This window comes from Haliotis asinina, chromosome 2 (genome assembly GCF_037392515.1).
Source record: "Haliotis asinina isolate JCU_RB_2024 chromosome 2, JCU_Hal_asi_v2, whole genome shotgun sequence".
Taxonomy (NCBI): domain Eukaryota; kingdom Metazoa; phylum Mollusca; class Gastropoda; order Lepetellida; family Haliotidae; genus Haliotis; species Haliotis asinina.
Window position 1 is genome coordinate 41,437,888 of NC_090281.1, and position 21,402 is coordinate 41,459,289.

The following is a 21,402-nucleotide window of genomic DNA, read 5'->3' on the forward strand; positions in this document are numbered from 1 at the left end:
TGACCTGATGATCAGAAAAATTTAAGATGTCAATCAAAAGTGTATGGGCTTCAGAGTGGACACCGAGCATACAGATTTCTAGCATTATCGGACATAATGAAAGCATGGAACACAAACGTGCTAGTTCTCACTTTGAAATGTAGAGGAAATGGGATACAGTCGATGTAAATATGCTTGAAATTGAAGATAATGCAGATACTTGTACTAATGATGACAAGATTCTTTTTAACACTGTTTATTATGCTGCCAAGTCAGAGTTACCAACTGATCAAGTAATAGATTGTTGATGTTGCGTATCAATGAACGGATGTACTGTGAAATATGAGAATCTCAGCTGGACAACAATTACAGATATACAGAAGTCAATTTGCCGTGTACTGACAAAGACACTTGTGAATGACATTAATTCATCTGGGGCATTTGCGATCATGCTTGATGAGAGTACAGATGTGACTGTTGCAAAACATTTAAGCATTTGTGTCAGATAGGTGAAAGAAGGAGAACCTGTCACCAAGTTTTTGTGTAATGAGCCTATCGATGATGGTTGTGCCTATACAATTGTTAAAGATCACATATACTCTAGTAGGGTACAAATACAAAATCACTTACTGACATCGCTATAAATGAAACCCCACCATTAAAACTACTCATTTCGACCTTTAATTAACTTAAATCGACCTTTTTGTCAACAGTGCACAGTTCTCAGCCGCAAACGAAATTTCAACCAATCAGACCGGCACGTCTCCATGACGTAATTGTAGGTATAGAAATGAGGGTCTGTGCAGTATTCATCTACATTTCAGGTGTTGAACTATTTCGTTGACAGGTTTGTGCAAACCTGAAATCGCGAAAGCTGTTGTGAAAAATGAAAGCTATATGTTCTCACAATCTACTATCACTTAGTTTTGTCTCCTGCTTTGCCTAGCTTTCGGGTTACAACTCTTGTTTTCATAGACAATTCTGTCAAAACCACTTGGTGTAGCTAGGTTGTAATCCGTGTTAGGTGGTATAAACCTACATGTTATTTGTCATCATTCACTTGATGGTCAGTTAATGAATTTATAACAGGTATAATTAGTAGATTACCCGACAAAGGTCCCCATTTGGCATTTCTTGTGTCTGGATCGATCAAAGGATTAACCGATAACACACTGATTGATTAATTAGTTTTTTGCGGATTTAAATGGGGGATTTGTCAAAAGGTAGTGTTTATGTATGTGCATTTACTAATCTATACTGAATACACTCTGTTGTGTCTGCGTCTATGTAAAAACAACACCCTTCTTTCAAGGATTAACCGTCAATACATTGATTGATTGCTCATTATTGGCTAACTAAATAACTTTTTAAAAGAATGACGCACATTATGCAAAATTGTTGCCAGGTGTGCTATCGTGGGTGACCAGTGAAACTATACAGCAATGTGAAAAACCTGAAACGATACAGCACGTTTTCATATATTTGACTGTAAAGACACATTACTTGGGAAATCTGCTGATGAATAATATATCACTCATTTTTGTGGATATTGATGGATACATTCCTCAAACAAGGTAATAGTCTGACATTGCTCCTGTAACTTTAATTTTAATATTTGCATATTTGTTTTATTTAATTGTCGTAGCTTTCAACAGAATTATTGTTTTCGTCGTGAAGTGTAATGATGCAGATGACATACACTAGGGTGTGCGTGCGAATTATGATTCATATAGGCAAACTATAGAATGTTTACATGTTACATTCCTGTTATACATTTGCAGATGGCTTCTTTTTTAAAGTTTCAAAATGCATACAAGTATGATTATAAAGTAATTAGGATTATGAGACCAAGTATATTGACAAGTGTCCACATACTGGTGAGTGAACGTTACAAACCAAGTAAAAGCAAGTGAGGAAATTAATCGCGCCGTATTTTCACTTTGACACCGACCTCGCTTAGGTTATGTTTCTGGTAATGATTCAAATACATATTTAACTACTAGTAGAGAGTAGTTTTGATTTTCTAACTTGATGAAAACAAACCATAATCTCTTTAATTCAAATGGATTTTACTTCACACTTTTCAAAAATGGCGGTGCCCTGACTTAGGATGAATGCTATTTAAGTTTCTTTTCAACGACTTAGAAAAGCAAAATTACTTTCTACTGGTAGTAAAATATGTATTTCATTGAGGACAATAGGATTTTGCATGACACTGCTTATAACATAACAATTTCACTCTTGGAAGTGAGGTGGAGCTTATAACATAACAATTTTACTCTTGTAAGTGAGGTGGAGGTCAGTATAATATTGCTTGCAATTTAAATATCACTTGGACCTCCACCTTGCTTCCTTGGAAGAAGTCCTTATGTTAAAAGTTGTGTCCTGCAAAATCCTTTCGGCCATGATTCAAATCCATATTTAGCTACTAGTAAAAAGTATTTTTGATTTTCTAACTTGATGAGAACAAACCATAATCTCAATAATTCTAACAGACTTTAGCCTGTCTGAGGATGAATGCTACTAAAGTTTGTTTTCATCGACTTACAAAATCAAAATTACTTTTAACTGGTAGTGAAATATGTATTTTATTGATGGACATTAGGATTTTACATGACATTGCAGATAACATAACAACTTCACTCTTGGAAGCGGTCAATATAAGGGGTCAATATAATATTACTTATGATAATATTGTCATTTTGACCACAACCTTGTTTCCGAAGAAGAAAGCGTTATATTCATGCAAAATCCTCTTGGCCAGCAGTGTGTAGTAAGCAGTCTTGATTATATAAACTCGATGAAACTTGAACTCCATTTCCTATCCTGGAAACGTGGTAGGGGCGAACCATCCCATTTAGTATATACCACAGGCTTCCACAACGCTCGCTCCGCACACACTAACAACCAATTTAAGCACAATCTACGGGGTCTGGGGGAAATCTGTGCATAGTGACACCATCACCCGACCCCAAGGAGCAGTTGACAGCAACACAACAATTCAGCATGTCTTTGGTGACGTCGAGAAATCAGCAAAATGACGAGCTTCCTACACATTTTCTATACAACTAACTGAAAATCATTCCTTCTATGATGTCACTGTAGGGCTCTGGCGACAGGGTTACCTAACAAGTCTGCGGTTTCATTTGCAGGCGAGAGAGAAGCAGGTAGATTTTTAACAACTTTTGAGTGCTTGGTATTAAGTAACCACAAGTTTTGTTTACTTTCAAAAATGGTGTTCCGCTAATGACTAACCAGAAGTCTTTCATATACAGTGATAAAAAGGGTACCAAAAAATTGAGTTTAGTGGTCCTTTAACTGTGAGGCAGCTGAGTTCCAGAAGTTGGGTATTGACATGACCAAATGTGTATCACTATCAACTTACAAAATACTCCCCCTTTTGTGTACAAACCCATTGTTTGGCCCACAGGTTAAATCTAGCTCGTGTTGACTCAATTTAGAAAAACGAGTACCTGATGAAGTTCAGAGACAACTTTAATAGACTGTATAATTTCATTACTGCATCAAGCTGTAAGACACTTTCATTGAAGAAGATTAAAAAATTGCTGGAGGAACCCGAGCTGACTGTGAAGGAACTTCATTCTAATCAATGGTTAGGACTGAAGAAGGCTGTGTAGGCAGTGTTTGAAAAACAAAGTTACAAAGTAGTACAAAGTAGCTATAAAGTAGTACTTGTCACCGCACTTATGCTTGATGTTCACACAGAACTGGCAGTGGTGGCAAGTGGTCCTGTGTGTAGTGCTCAGGTCACAAAATCAGTTGAAGTTAAGCACCGTTGAGCTCGGACAGTCCTTGGATGGGTGGCTCTGTTTGGCAGTTTGACTCCTGAGAGTTTCTGGGACGTCGGTTGTGCCCCACAACGAAGCACATGTGAAACATGTGGTCTCACCTTAGGCAAGTGAGTTTGTTCAAGAATTGCCTCTGTCCACCCAGCAGAAAATGGGTACCTGGTGAGATAAAGTCATGTGACTATAACCTTCTAGCGCCTAACAGGCAGCTTGGGTTATCTGGGGTAATAAAAATGATGTTCAGTGTATGCACTTAGAGCATGTCCGTCAGTGATGTGGATGAGGCGCCATATAAGTACTCTTATTATTATTATTATTTACAGATTGAGATAGAAATGCAGCAGAGAGGGTTTGGGTGATCCTGGCACAGTCAGGCTGGTCAAGCTCATCATCAGCTCAGGGCCCTCGCCCCCTCTACACGCAGCCCAGACAGCGAATGGGACTTCTCCCAGGAAACACTGCTTAGTCGAACTCACCAAGAACTTTCCGGAGAATATGGAGGCTCCCCAACACTGCAGCCTTCTGCATTACCCAGATTGTCAGAAGGGCTGTGCTCCCGGTGGAGAACCCGGGCACTCTCCTCATCTGCGCTAACAGATCAGGAGGTACCAAACCAAGGGCACCGAGAACAATGGGGAGCCTGACGACAGTGTACTTGGGATGCAATCGAGACATTTCAAAGGCGAGGTCTGCATATTTATCATGCTTTTCCTGAATCTTGCCAATCACATTGCTGTCAAAAGGGACAGAAAATTCTATGATATAAATAATTTCATTGGCTTTATCAAAAAGGACAAGATCAGGTTTGTTGGCTGGAATTCGTCTCAGGCTGTATATTGGCCTATTACAGAGAAGTTTGAAAGCATCATTTTCCAGGACACCCTGGACATGTTCAGGGTCGTACGATGGATGGACCTCAGAGTCAAAGCCACAGGCATGGCGGAGACGATAATAAAAGCAGCGAGTCATGCCATCATGTCTTTTAAGATATGCTGTTTGTGCCAAGGAAGGGCATCCACTGACAAGGTGTTGGACAGTCTCTGTAAATTTTTTGCAAAGACTACATTTCATATTGATATTTTCTTTAAGAATCACATTCTGGCGATTGCGAGTGGGAAGTGACTGGTCCTGAGCAGCAAAAAGAAAGCCCTCAGTTTCACATTTAAGACCAGCCGACTTCATCCAGGCGAAGGAGTCGGTTGGATTGCTGTTCTGTTCCACACACTGCATGTACACACGATGCAATGGCTTCTCAGACAGCTTCTCCACAAAGGACCGACTCTGGGCAGACTTGGTGAAAGACTTCACCTGGTTTATCTCATCACTGTACCGTCCAGCAGTACATCGCCATCAACAAAATCAACTTCAAATTGCAAATTGTGTCCAACAACCTTGGCACGCTTAAAGTAGCTGTGGAATTCCTTGCTTTCATCATGAATCTTGACGTGCATCACCAGAGAATCATCTGACAAATAAATATGTGCAAAAGTACACAATAAAATTCTGTCATGAAGAGCTTCCACATTAATCAAACCCCGACCTCCCGAATTGATTGGCATATATAAACGATTAAGAGAGGAACGAGGGTGGTGTGCTCTGTTATCAGACATGATCCTTCTGGTCAGGCGGTCAAGACTCTGGATGTCTTGTTTTGTCCAATCAACTACTCCAAAGGAGTAGGAGAGGACTGGCACAGCAAAAGTATTGGTGGCTTTGACTTTGTTTCGAGCATTTAGCTCTGAACTCCAGATTTTCTTTAAACGAGATTTATACTCGGCCCGAAGTTTATCTTGAATCAGGGCATTCTGGAGCTTGTCTCGAACTTGCATTCCAAGATAGGTGTAGGCCTGATCTTCCACAAGATGCTCAATAACTCCTCCCCCTTGTAACTTGACCGATCCATCATTAGTTACCTTGCCACGTTTCAGATGAAGAGTATTTCATTTGTCGAGTCCAAAAGTCATGCCAATATCATTAGAGAAGGACTCGACAAGGAGAACCTGTTCTTTCAAATTGGTCTCTCCTTTGGCAAGGAGCTCGATGTCATCCATGTAGAGGAGATGAGTGAGAGGTGTTGGGGATCTGTGCTGAGGAGGTCCGGGATGGTACCCTTCCTCCCCGTTGAGCAGGAAACTCAAAGGATTTAGAGACAGACAAAAAAGCAATGGACTGAAGGAGTCCCCCTGAAATATTCCCCTTCTGATTGGAATAGATTCCGATGTCTGCACCTCTCCTTGCGAGTACATCTCAAGTTGAGTCGACCAGCAACTCATTAAAGACTTGAGTAAATCAAGTAGTCGCTCAGGGAGGTCAATACACTGAAGAGACTTCAGAATCCATTCGTGAGGGACAGAGTCATATGCCTTTTTGTAGTCTATCCAGGCATGGAGAGGTTGCGGTGGTATGTTTTAGCCTCTTCCAAAATCATTTTCTGTACAAGAAGTTGATCCTTGCACCCCCAACATCCCTTTCTCGCCCCCTTCTGCTCTCTGTAAATTATCTCATTGGAAGAGCAGTAACATGACACGAGGTTTGACAAACACCCTGTGAATAATTTATATTGAGTATTTAGACATGTGATAGGGCGGAAGTTTTTCGGATCAGTCAAGTCTCCTGTTTTGGGAAGGAGTATTGTGCGACCTTTGCAGAACCATGGAGGAACATCACCTGTATCCACAAGAGAATTGAAACAGTGAAGGAGTGGTGCTTGGACACAGGGAAACAGTTTCCAATACCGGTTTCGAATGCCATCAGGTCCTGGAGCTGTATTAGATTTGGACTTCTTTATAACAGTCTTCAGGCAATCTGGTGAGATGTAACAGACAAATGACCTAGTTACTTTCTCATGACCTAGTTACTATTATTTTTTACAGATTAGAATGAAAATGCAGCAGAGAGGGTTCGGGTGATCCTGGCACAGTCAGGCTGGTCAAGCTCATCATCAGCTCAGGGCCCTCGCCCCCTCTACACGCAGCCCAGACAGCGAATGGGACTTCTCCCAGGAAACACTGCCTAGTCGAACCCACCAAGAACTTTCTGGAGAATATGGAGGCTCCCCAACACTGCAGCCTTCTTCTTCTTCTTCTTATTATTATTATTTCTGTGTTGTAGTCTGCAGAAGCAACACCTACTCTTCAGTCATCTGAAGCCACTTATTGAAGGAACTATGTGTAAAGTTGAAGCTATGGCTGGTCAAGATGGCCAGGACTTGAAGTACATGAAAACGAGGATTGAAATTGATGACAGCAAAGCACCTGTGGTGGGGAAGATTTGTTGTGCGCACGAACTAAGGATGAAGATTTTGAAACTCTGAGAATGGAGTATTTGAAGAATCTGACAAAAAAATTAAGTCCAGGTTCAGTGAAGAGTAGAGTGTCATATTTGTGGACATGAGCAAGGTGATGGAGCCACTCACAGTCCACAGTGTACTTGGTGAAGAGTCAGATGATGCTATTGCACATCTCAGTGACTTGTATGGTACCCAGAAAAATGTGAAGGTGATAGAAGGTAACCTTCAGGAAGGACTTGTTGAGCATGTAAAACAAGTTAGTTCCTGCTTGATCGTGAACATCTCCTTGATGAGTGGTCAAGGTTGAAATATATGATAAATTACAAAATTAAACGAGACTTACCTGTTAGTTGAAGTTTGAGTGTAATTCCATGAACCATCTTCCTGACTGAGGGGTTACATGAGAGAAAGACGCGCATGCGCACTAGTCAGTCTTGAGCAAAAATGTTTTATCTTACCAATTTTTATAACAGGGTAAGGGAGGGTGGGCACGTAACCCCTAAGTCAGGAAGATGGTTCATGGAATTACACTCAAACTTCAACTTACAGGTAAGTCTTGTTTAATTTTATAATTCCATGTCACCATCCTTCCTTATGGGTCACGTGAGAGCTTCAGAGAAGAGGAAACATTTTTCATCCCGTGAGTAAGAGTATCAGACAACATAGATGACTTGAGAATTGGTTTATAAAATTGTATAGAATGAAAAAGATATAATGCATAAGTGATGACATAGCAGTTAGCGTTTAACTGCTGCTAACACAGAATCATACACTCTGTGTCTACGGTTGGAGGAAGATCGTAATGTTTCCGGAATGTCAACTCTGGAGTCCATCCCTCTGTGTTCAGAATTGTATGGAGCGGCACCTTTGATCTGCACGCTGAGCTGCTCACGGCAGCACATACACTGTGGGGTTTGACAATACCCACATCTACACCGGCTCCAGCAAGTGTCAGTTTCACCCACCTACTAACAGTGTCCTGTTTGTTCTCATTTCCTCTTATCGTTCTAGTACAATTTAGGTATGCACGGGCTGTTTTCACAATGCACAGTTTGTCATCATGTGGGTAGGCTGAGAACACTAGTTCCCCGACATGAAAACCTATTCTTGATTGTTTTACAAGATCTCCTGTTCTAATAACAAGATGATGATCTCTAAATTCTACATTGCCTACATGTAACAAGTGGACAGACTGGATTCTCTGCCCAGATAGCAAACACAATAAGACTGCAAATTTGAAAGGAAGCTTTTTAAAAGACTAAGTTTCAGTATCTCCATAGTCTGCTAGTGAGGTGAGTACTTTACTGACATCCCACGTAACAGAATATTTAGGCAGCGCTGGACGTAAATGAAACATCCCTTTCATGAATCTCTTAACTAAGGAGTGGTTCCCTATCGGCATATTATTAATAGTAATAATGGCAGAGAGTGCCCATCTGGCTGTGTTCAGTGCACTATAACCTAATCCACTGTTGAACAGCTCTCCAAGGAATTCCAGTACTTGATTCAGAGATGGTAGAAGGGGATCAACAATTCCTCCGACACAACCACTTTTTGTGATAATTCCGATACTGTTTTTTGGTGTTGTCTCTCTGTGATGCAAGCAAAACAGTTGTGACTGTCTCTGAAAGGTTTTTTGTTTTGTAGCATTCTCTGATAATCTGAAAAGAGTTAGTTTCAATTTCCTCGTCAACGGATGCAGCAGCGTTGGTTCTGTTGGTAGATGTAGAAGTCGAATCCGCACTGGAAGAATTAGCGGATAGTCTACTGTTAGTCTCAGTAGCTTGGTAAACCACACTTGTGTTGCCCACATTGGAGCAATGAGTGTCACATCTGCTTTGTCCTGCTTGATCTTTCTCAACACAAGTAGGATGATGCTGAAAGGAGGGAAACAATAATTGTTGTGAGACCTCCAGTTAACAGTAAAACAATCAACTGCTGAGGCACCGGGGTCAGGGCACCATGAAACATAGTTTTCAAGTGTATGATTTAGTCGAGAAGCACACAAGTCATGTTGTATGTCCGGGAACTTCTTTCTAATCTCAATAACCACATCAGCAAGTGACCATTCTTTATCTTGCCAATTAGTATCACATGACTCTCGGTCAGCAACCTATTTCTGCTCCCAGCAGCAGAAACCCAAATTTTTCTCTAAATGCACCAATCCCAGAAAGTGACCTCACCTCCGAATAACAGTCCAGTTTGTTGACCCCTTGTTTATTGATATAGGCTACAGCGGTAGTTTTGTCTATTAACACCCTTATGTGTGTATCTCTTAATGAGGCACAATAACACTGGATAGTGAGCTTAGCTGCTGGAATCTCAAGGCAATTAAGGTGTGACTTTTTCTCCAGCGCTGACCATCCTCCTCCCATGGACTGTGCTCCCCAGGTACCACCCCAGCCTGTCAGAGAAGCGTCTGATGTGAGCAGGACATCTGGGTCGGGAGTGTACATGGGTTTAGGCATTTTACCTAAATTTATTATCCACCAGCTGAGTTCAGATAGAACGACAGCTTGAACCTTCACAACTACATTGAAATTGCCCATGTTCAGCGATAATAAGGTGTTCTGTTCTATCTCAAACCTTTTGTAGTGCAGCACAGCAAACTTCATACCTGGTTCCGAGGCAACCAATTTACCAATCAGGGAGGCCAATTCTCTAATAGAGACAGTCTTCTTTTCAGTCAATTCCACACAGCGTTTTCTGATTTTCCCATTTTTTTCTTCAGTCAAACTAACTGTCATATCTCGAGAGTTAAGAACATATCCGAGGTACGTTATAACCTGCGTTGGAACAAGGCTCGACTTGTGAGGATGTATAGTAAAACCAAGAGAGTCAAAAAGCTGAACTGTAGCTGTGATATTAGATTGACACAAAGAATAGATATCTCCTTCGAGAGTGCTATCATCAATATATCCTGATATCGTGTGCCCTTGTTTATGCAGTTCTCTGAACGGAACCTTCAACACTTTGGTAAAAATCCTTGGGGCAGAAGTTAATCCATTAGCCAAGCATGTAAATTGTAAGAGCTGTCCGTCCCAATAAAACTTCATGAATTTCCTGTAGTCTTTATGCACTGGGATCGTGTAATAAGATCGTGTAATAAGTCTTTTAAGATCCATGCTAGCCAAGAAACAATCTGGCCTCACTAAATTTATGGCTGTTTTTATTGTGTCCATTTTATATTTCACTTTGTCCACTTCCTTATTTAGCACTGTTAGGTCCAAAATGATACAGGTACTTCTATCCCTTTTATCTCTGCTGAAAATGTTTGAGATGAATTGACCTGCACACTGTTCCACATGTTCAATAACACCTGTCATGGTCATACAGAGAACTTGTTGGGTAATTGCCACCTGTTCATTTTCACTGAACTGAATTGGCCTTGGGGAATGATCTTCTGAAGGTAGCTGGTATCAGAAGTTAGTTTTTTCCACTGATAATAACAAGAAGCTGTATTGCCAGCTTTAAAGTTATCTGGTGCATGCGTTAAGGTGTCACATAGATCTCTCACCTCTTCAGTTGGGACAGATAGAGAGCACTCTACTGCTTTTTCTGCTCTTGGTAGCTGACTCTCCTTTCGAAGTTGTTCTAATGGTTCTGGCCTAGAAACGCTGATCTTGGTCGCTGTGGCCCTGATGTTGGTGAGTGTCACGTCATATGTAACCCGACTTTGCACCTCAGGCTTTTTCCATGGTGACTGGCCTGGCTTGTCCCCACCAAAGCTGGTCCATCACAGGATTGCTATGTGCACATAGCTGTTTGTAGGCTCCTTTGAGCTCCAGCTTACACGTGTCCTTCCAGTGATTTGTTAGCTCCACGAAGACAGCTGACAAAAGGCGTAAAGAATCAGATGACTTCTTCGCCAAGGTTTTCAAATTGATCTGTTGCTTCTTGTCTTTAGAAGCATTCATTACTTCCTCTGTGAGTTCCAAATAGGATAGAAAGCCTTCGCCAAGAGGTTTTGAAGCTTGGAGTCTATGGATCTGGTTTGGGGTTTTACCGGATTCCACACTTGATTGTTCACTCTAAGAACAGTCAAATTAGGACAGTTTTCTGGCTTTGGGTATTTATCCTTTGTCTGGTTTAATCCTTCAAAATTCATCTTGGATCTCAGTCCTTCATGTGTTGTCCTGCCCAGAACTTTGTTTACTTTGGGACCAAATTTGTCTTCATTGTTGAAGTAAGTATTTAACTCAGAGATGACTGCATCAACTTCATTCTCACTTTCAGATTCATGATCACCATGCAGCATGTCAACTATATCATCAAAAGGATCATTGTCCTCTGCATCTGACATGTCACTATCAGCAGTAAATTGACATCGCTTCTGCGACTGGCTTTACGCTTCAGTGAGCCGCCGTTTCCAAGACCGCTTGGCCCAGCTTGTTTATCACTGACCTCTGTGGCAGGGGAAGAAACCTGTGTTCTTTTCACACAAATTTGAATGAGCATCTCAGTCAAAAATTGTATGGACTCTGCCTGTTGCTGCAGCGCAGCAAGGACGTTTGCTAGAGCATCTGGGAGAGGTACTGCTGCCCTCCTTCTCCCGACTTATTCCCTCTGTGAGGGGACATTGCTCTGATGCCATATTGGTCACTCAAGTACTATCAGCAAGAGCAAAATTTTTTATCTTTCGTAAGGAAAAGTTCCAACACATAAAGATGCTGTGCCAAACTGCGCCATACTCGCCAACATTGCACTCTGTATGCAACTCACAAGCGTTGAGTGTAGGAGAAGTTTCAGTGCCCAGAACCGCCTGAAGACAAAGTTAAGGGCTTCTCTTAGTGCCAGCACATTGGATGTGCTTCTCAAAATAAGCATGTTAGGCCCACCTGTGAGTACATTTAACCCCCATTCCTCCATTTGTCACTGGTTGAGGAAACGAAGATGTAAAGGGAGACTTTTCAGTGATTACAAGTCTCATCCTGCTAGAGTACCTAAATCACAATACACAAGGACTGTAACGTTTCTGCAGTGGTTAACAGAAGGAAACATGAGAATGATGTAAAGTTCCAGAATAATACAATCGAAGTCGGTGATACCTGCCTTGTTTTAAACCATCTCAAAGACGGTTTGTTGATTTTTGAGCACTCAACAATTTATCATGAACAATGGTTATACATTTAAGTAATACTCTGAAATGTTTAACTCAAATGCATTTATGTAGCACCTCATATCCAACTAAAACAGTTGCTCACTGGCACTTTACAAATATCCGTTGGTCACCTGAGAATAAGATGCCATTTTTCTGGCATTCCCCTCATCATCTCAACTCCCTGCTGTGTATGAACAGAACTGACTACCAGCATTTGAGTTATAACATCCTCACAAGGTAGTTATTCACAGATAGGTCACTTAGTCACAGCACTGTCCAGGAATACTGTAATTAGGTGTATGCTAACATAACATGCCCGTACAAGGCTTATGTTTTGCAAAGTTTCCAAATGACGTGTTCCGGTAAGTAAAATACCCACTTATTTAAAAAACAGTGGGTAACGGAAACCGAAATACCAACCAAATTTTCAAAATACCCACTCCGGGTATAGATAGAGATACCCACATTTGCTAAAGCTTACCTGGAGCTCTGGTGTTTGTTTTATAAAATCAAAATGACCCAAGTGCACTTAATTTTAACCGTTGGCTTTTCTAGACTTTCTGTCAAAAGTCTCTATCAAACAGTTTTTCTTGTGTGTTCCTTGAACATATGTTACTGGTCTTTCCTTTTGTGGAATGCTACTAAATGACCCTGTTGGAAGCAAAGAAATTACATTGTTACAACAGCCATCGCAGTTGTATTTAAAATTTGCATATTGAACTTTGACATGTAATGCGGACGTCAGTTTTTGTGTTTTGTCTGTCAGGGATATCATTTTAGACTGTGAACTTCATAAATGATTGGTTTTAAGGTCACATGAGCTTATCAAACTGATGTAATGATCTGGTCCATTGTCATCAGCTGTGCATTAGATAAATCCACAGGAACCCGATATCGCACTGTAGGTTAAACATAGGCCATAGATATACACTTACGTCATATATAATAATAGAGTAAAGGAGCAGTAGCTGCCATATTGGATTGTCGTGCAGACATAGACTCGTTCCGATTTCAAGCTGAAATGTACGCTAAGAATTCGGTGACATTCAAAACTATGCACACGTACCTCTCAATTATACATGTCCCCACACATCCTGCCTGATTTCCACGACATAACACCCATTTTATTAACTTTAATATGTCCTCGAACTCGAAAATCAAACCAAAACACCTCTGGGGTGAATGTTATCCCGCACTCGCAGCCTATGGTTGTGGCTTTTGCTGTTTACAGAGTTTTGGCATTTTTATTTTCTTTGTTTTTCCATGGAACCTTTTCATTGTTGTCTAATGATGGGGTGGGCTTCGTTATTTTCTCGGTTTCCATGGAAACGTTTTGGACTTTCTCACAAAATGAAGGGATGGGCTTCGTTTCCGGAGCAGAACTCAAAAACCATTCAGTATTTTTCTGCAAAACTTGGTAGATATATCAGTCAGAAGCTGAAGTGGTGCCTTTTGCTATTTTCATGTTTTTGTGATTTATTATTTTATCGGTTTCCCTGGAAATATTTCAGACTTATTCTCAAAATGGAGGGATGGGCTTCGTTTCCGGAGCAGAACTTGAAAACCGTTTAATATTTTTCTGCAATATTTCAGTCAGAACCTAAAATGGCGCTTTTTGCTATGTACATTTTTTGTGCTTTATTATTTCTTGATTTCCATGGAAGCGTTTTGGACTCAATATGGAGCAGTGGGTTTCGTTTCCGGAGCAAAACTTGAAAACCTTTTGATATCTTTCCAGAGATCTTGGCATATATATGAGGCAGATCTTGAAGTGGTGCCTTTTGCTGTTAACAGAGATATGGCATTTATATTTTTCATGACTTCCATGGAAAATGATTCTAACTTAGTCTAAAAAAAACATCAAGTGACCTTCAGAAGATTTGTCTTTTCAGATATGTGGGGGCCGGGGGGATATGTCATCTTCTGTTGACTCTTGTTTTGATTTATCATTTTCTGGGTTTCCATGGAAACGTTTCGGACTTAATCTCAAAATGGAAGAATGGACTTCGTTTCCAGAGCACAACTTGAAAACTATTTAATATCTTTCAGCAAAACTTGGCAGATAAATGAGGCAGACCACAAAGTGGTGCCTTTTGCTATTTACAAAGTTTTGGCATTTCTATTTTTTCTGGTTTCCATGGAAACAATTTGGACTTAGTCTCAAAATGGAGGGATGGGCTTCGTTTCCAGATCACAGCTCAAAAAAATCATTTCATATCTTTTAACAGATCATGGCAGATATATGAGACAGATCTTGAAGTCGTGCCTTTTGCTGTTTACAGATATATGGCATTTATGTTTTTCATGAATTCCATGGAAATGATTCAAACTTAATGTAAAAAAACGTTTAGTAACTGTCATATGATTTGTCCTTTCGAATATGTTGGGGATATGGCATCTTCTGATGACTCTGGTTTTCCACATCCAATTTTCAGTGTAGCTCTGCAGTTTCTTTTCAAGATCTTTTGAGATTTTTTATGCTGTGTTTGTTGTGTGCTGTGCCAAAAATTTAGGTAGAAGGTCTAAAATTTATACAAAGATGGCACTTTTTTTTTTGTGATAAATTATATGTGGAAGTACCATTCCCCTGTAATCAGTTTATTTAGTGTTGGTTTCATTTACTTTTACTGTTCCAAAACTTTTTGACATAATATTTATTACTAGTGTATGAAACTCGTAAAATAGCGAGGAAGATCACAGCGCTGATAACTATGTGCAACATGTGCACTGGTTGCCCTCAGTTTTACATTGCTTTCTAGAAAAGGGTCTTAAAGATTTCCTGTGAGCTCATAGCTGACAACTTTAAAGGTCATCTGTTAATATGATTATGAGTAAGGTGCTCATTGAATACATGAAGAGACCTTGGGTTGGAAGTTTGGTTGATAGTTGCAAGCACCAAAGCAGTGAATGTGTAAAGCATGAGTCACTCTAGGCTATACTATGCCCAAATTCTCTCAAAATGCATATCCTTGCATTTTAAACATCTCCTGGACCTTCATAATCTTCTTGACACCAACGATCTTTCAGTTTTTTTAAGTAGTAAAATTACTGAAGTGACCACTGAGAGCAACCATTGTTGTCACTATCTTTGTTGATTTCAAACTCAGTTATAACATCTTTCTGCTGGTCTGTGGATTTGAGTCAGTGCTTTATTTCAATTTAATCAATTCTGTAAGTCATCTTAACCCACCATTCGATGACACAATGTTAAGTTTTCAGCTGAAAACAGATTTTCCTTTTGCCAGCCCTGAAATCTGTGGACAACATTTGCCCACCAGCTTGTTTACCATGGCACTGTTTTAGATAGTGTGCAGGAGTACATTAATACAGCTCAAATGTACCTGCATAATCACTAGTATTGCTATATTTTGTCTAAAAGTGTCCTGTTGTTATCATACTGCCAACACTGCCATGTTTCAGCGTCCACCTCAAGCAGTGATGCCCAGTATCCACCAGACATCAAGAGTGGGTTTGAAGAGCTATGCCCAGTGTGTGGAGACAAAGTGTCAGGCTACCACTATGGCCTGCTTACCTGTGAGAGTTGTAAAGGTAAGTTGCTGTAATATGACTCCTCTAAACTGTAACTGTAATCATATAGACAATTCACCAACCCAGATCATTTGGGTCTTTTCCAAACAATAGCTTTACTACATAGAAAAAGTTACCACTCCAGAATTATGTGTTTCTCAGTGTGCTTTGAGAGTAAGGCATTGTAGTACTTCAACAGTTGTTTTGAAAATTCGGAGGAAATATCCCATGTTCACACAAAAATTCTCACACCTCTAACATGCGCATGTAATGCCCCAAACTGATATCCAGGTATGTAATTTTACTGACAGTATGTTATCACTGTATGAAAAGATAAATAGTGACAAGGTCAACACACCAAGTTCATTTCAGGACGAATTAAGGAATTTCAGGGTGAATTAAAGAATGGTCATTGTATGGAACCAGTGAAACAATATTAGATAAAGATCAGAAAAATAAAAGCTGCTCTTTCAGAGCATGGGTCTTCAGGAGAGATATTCTGATAAAAATCCCTGTTTTTGACTTGTACTGCTAACTTAGCAGATTGTCAGTGTACACCATGCAGTAACAAGACATTCAGTGTCTTCGCGATATAGTTTTGCATGTATCATGTCATGTCATGGACTTGCTCCAAAGATGTCTTTATACTAGAGACTTACAGTGTTTATTTGGCTCACATTCAGAAGTCTATACAGTTCTCACCTTGCACTGACATGGAAACATGTGTGATGGAACTGTTACACACTAACTGTAGTTCAACTTTCTAATTATCTATGACTTTGTCATTTATCTGGGTATATGCCTTTCCTGAGATAGGGCTCTACTTTAAAATCTTTTATCTCATGCACAGTACAGTCCAAGGTTCATGTTAAGGTTTTTGTCTGAGAGAGTCATTTGAGTTGATGTCATGGCATGCAGTCCAGCATCAACTGTTTCTTGCACCAAGCATGAATAGCCACTACTGTGAGAACTAACATTTCAAATGAGGATGTAATCGCACCATGTGGAACTGCAGTGTAGGATGATGTGATCTTTCTCTGTGGAACCTTAGTCTGTGTATACTAAAGATAAAATTACCAGATGTGGAACCTTAGTGTGTATACTGAAGATATAATTAGTGGATGTGGAGCCTTAGCGTGTGTATACTAAAGATAAAATTACCGGATGTGGAACCTTAGTGTGTGTATACTAAAGATTAAATTACCGGATGTGGAACCTTAGTGTGTGTATACTAAAGATAAAATTACCGGATGTGGAACCTTAGTGTGTGTATTCTAAATATTCTAATAGAATTATGTATCACTTGAAAAATGTATTTTGATACTTGGCGTCCTTAATAGACATATGATTAACACTGCATTATATAACAGATTCCTTTACACAACAGATCTTTAGACAAAACACTTCAGTGTTAACAATGTAAGGACATTCTGGAGCACCATTTGTCAAAGTTCAAAGTCACCCATGTGACTGTGGGTGACTTGCTGTTTGTCCACCTCTAACACCATGTCACAGGCAGGCACATTTGGGATGGAGTACACATGATGATTGCTGAAAGATAGAAGTGTATTCAGTTTGTCCTTCATGATGGTCGGCAGAGGACTTATCATCACACTGGAGAGCAAATCTTAAATGCAACTGCCATGCATAACCGATTTGGCATTGTCGTTTATGGTTTGGGTAAGGATAAGTCTTAATGGACATACTCCATTGCACATGGTCAATGGTAATCTTACGGGGCAGCATTATCAGGATGAGATTCTGGCACCTCATAATAGCAGTAGCATTCATGCAAGCAATGCATAGTTTTTATGGTCAACCCTCATTACTGCAAGATGACAATGCTAGGCCTTGTAGGCCAGGATTGTCATGGACTTCTTCAGGTATCAGAGACTGAGTAGCCAGCATGCTTGCCAGACCTCAGCCCAATTGAGCATGCCTGGGATGACCTTGGTCAACATGTGTACACACATCTCCCACCACCAGTGAACCTCCCAGGAATCCGCAGGGCTTTAGTAGAGGATTGGAATGCAATTTCACGTGCTTTCTCTATGATATTGATAAGGAGGAGGATACCCTGTCGAAAAGATCATGAATTCTTCATGAAGACTTCATGAATTTTCTTCATGAAGAGTTCATGAAAACTTCATGAAGAATTCATGAACATTAAATGAGACATCTACTTCATGAAGAGTTCATGAAGATACTTCACGAAGAGTTCATGAAGGTACTTCATGAAGAGTTCATGAAGGTACTTCATGAAGAGTTCATGAAGGTACTTCATGAACATTAAATGAGACATCTACTTAATGGCGATTTCCTGAAGAGTTCCTGAAGACCCCCTGAAGTGTTCATGAAGACTTCCTGAAGAGCCTTTTCAGCCTTTTTCTGCAACACAAGTCACATAATCTGACCATGCCATGCAAGCTGGCAGGCAACATATAAATTCATCACTAATAGATGTAACATAAATTAAATATCAAGCAGCAAAGAGGACACAAACAGAAAACTAGATTTGGATGGGATTTCCTTTTTATTCAAATCTTCAGCAGAAAATTCTGATTAATTAATTAAAAACAACACAAGAACCTGTATCCAAACATTGTGCTCTAGAATTAAAGAAGCTGTCATCCATATATACTTGTTCTATCTTTACTACAGCTTGGATGTCCATCAGTCTGTATCCAGGAAAATGAACTAATTAGGAACACCATTTCATGCAGTAGATTGTAATATACAATTTCAGAAAATGTAATCCCTTCAGACTATATGTTTTGTAAGTAGGATGGAATGGAAGAACCTTCAGGAAGAGCAGTGGTAACATCACAGAAGATGCCCACATTGGTTTAAGAATGGTTAGTGACTGAGTGAGTTGAGTTCCAGCAATATCACGACAAGGAACCCAAGAGAAGGGCTACATACATTGTACTCATGTTACAAATCAAACCCAAGTCTTCAGTGTGAAGAGTGAACACTTTGGCTCAGGAATATAATCATCGAGCAGAACTTCATCTTTGTTTTTCAACATTTGCATGATTACGACCATTTCCTCAGAATTGTCCAGTGGAAATGTGTAAAACATTGTAACCAGCAACATTTAATCACAGTCTTTCCATTTCAAAGAGTCTAAAGCGAATATTGAAGCTTTGTTGTTTAAAAAAAAATAATTGCTCAAAATGTTAAGTATATATAACTTGTTTCAGATAATTTTTCACCTGATTAAACTATTTTAAATAATTTAATTTTACACCTTAAATTATTTTTTTTAATACTAAGAGTCCATATCAAGTAATAAAACTGGCTTCTAAATCACTAGTCTACTATCATAATCAAATATATTCTGAAATATCTGCATTTCCCAACCCTTAAAATAATCAGCACATCATAAAATAGAAAAACGTATCTTCATGTAACTGAACTTATTTCCAACTCAAATAAATGACTAAACATTGTGGCACATTCACTTTTAATTTGCAATTGGTAATTATTCCTATACTGAATACAAAAACGACAAAGAGAAAATGAAACATCCCTGAAAGTGCTTATAGCAAGTATCTCCCTTTCCATTTGAATTTATTTTGCCGTTTATAATCTAAGCCAAACAAACTTAACACCAAACTAGCACCTTGAACTTTGACATCATCTGCATGTGCTCAGATAACACAACTCAAAATTTTAAATCACCAGCATCCCATGCCAGTGTGTAAGTCCCATCGTACACAAAGTTCACATTATCATTCAGTACATATTACTTATTTTCTGTTTGAGACTAAGAGACATACACTGTGTAAAAACAACACTTGACACACTGCTATATGTTTTAAAAATGTTTCTGTCATTCTCCTCAAAGAGAGTTGCTTATCCCTTCACCTATGTTTGTATATGCATATTCCGGCACTCACAATAATTTCAAAATTGTGTACCGCTCATGGAAATCCACTTGGGATGCATCCATAGGCAGTTAATCTGGTCGATTCCTTTATCTTGAATCAGTTCTTGACATATCCATCGTTGTATTATCCATGAAATGCACGAATCGCAAATTCATTAGTGATATTCATGGCCTGAATCGTTGTCTGTTGGCGAAGTTGCCTTGCTCTCACGCTGGAAGACGGCAGCAATGGCATCATGCCGGGAAACAGTGGTGTGTCTTTCCGTATCAAATGTTGCAAATTTGAAGTAAAGACATTTTTTGATGGAAAAGAAAAATTAAATGTAAATATAAACCCTTAGATCACGAATAAAATGCGTCTATACATAAAATAAGCCGTATGATTATTGTTATCCGTTCTTAAGGTCGCAATAGATTTCGGAAGAACGAAGGGCGTGGCAGTTTTGGCGCGAAAGTTACTTCATCATACCAACAGTGTATAATTTCTCATCTCATGAACAATTAATGGCAAGAATTACAATATTTAGGTATCAATATCGAAATTAGAACTTGTCAATATGCATGTCGTATTATTGTCAACGGCGGGGATCCCGTAAAGACATGTTCTGAGTTCATGTTCCGTTGTCGATCATAACTTGGAAGAATAGTTTATAATGCACATGTCCCCGTTCGTAAATTTTATTTCATTAGCCTAAACTGATGTAGTTTTAGGGTCATATCGTGCTGGACAGGGAGTGACAGTGGAATGTGTTCTGAAATCGAGAGCATTAAATGTTTTCAACGAGAAGATAAACTTGCGGGTTAAGAAAGCTGTCAGAAGCATGGCGATATCAAAATATTTTTCCACATTTCTTTTATTTCTAGTACCGAGTCGACTGTTAATGTTTTTGACTGTTTTATGTTTTTGCTTCGTTATAAAATTTGCGGAAGACGTTCTTGCGATAGTAAAGTATCTGCATGCATATCCGATCATGAGCAATCACGGGACAAATTCAAAGAAATGACATCATTTTGACAGGAAAACTTTAGTTTATGGAGTAAATATGAATACGGAAGACAAATAGAAAACTTCCACAGTACCAACTGGTTACGCAGCTATTTTAAGAAGGTAAGTTTTACCTTGAACTGTCCCTGTGTTAGTAAAACAACACCTGTTAGGCACGGAATCGTTTAGCGTTCGTTCATGCATTGTTTGTTGTATATATTATGAAACAACAACAAAAATTTACTAGACAAACACTAGTAATGCCACGAGAGATAGGATTTACAGATAATTTAAACTTAATTAAATATGTTGAAAGTATGTTTATGCCTCATCTGTAATCGTTTACATAACAACTTATCTAACATGAATAAAAGTATTGTAGCTTGTAATATTTATTCTGTATTTTCTTTTTAATGTAGTTTACTCTGGAAATTTGTAGTGAATAAGATGAGACTTACTTCATGAACAAAAACTTCATGAAGTAACATATGACTTCATGAAGTGTGAAATAACTTCATGAAGTTGACGAAGTCTTCATGAAATATGTCTTCATGAAGTAAGAAAACTTCATATAGTAAGAAAACTTCATAAAGTGTGAAATTACTTCATGAAGTTAACGATGTCTTCATGAAGTATGTCTTCATGAAGTAAGTTCATGAAGATTTAAGCTAAAGTTGATGAACACTTCATGAACTTCATGAAGACTTAATGAACTCATGAACTGAGTTTCGCAGGGGTAAGAAGGTGCACATGTGTTTTTCACCTTCAGGAGGGGGTACACAAGATACTGAATGACAGAGTGCTTCATGTTTATCATTT

General features: G+C 39.2%; 1 protein-coding gene across 2 annotated transcripts in view; it reads left to right on the forward strand.

Moving 5' to 3' along the window:
- The window catches only part of LOC137273712 (nuclear receptor subfamily 5 group A member 2-like), a 225,745-nt gene that overhangs the window by 49,930 nt on the left and 154,413 nt on the right, over positions 1 to 21,402 (forward strand). For both annotated transcript variants that reach the window (XM_067806514.1, XM_067806515.1), the window contains exon 2: positions 15,599 to 15,727. In XM_067806514.1, the coding sequence (XP_067662615.1) occupies positions 15,599 to 15,727 (129 nt within the window). The remainder of the gene's footprint in view (positions 1 to 15,598; positions 15,728 to 21,402) is intronic.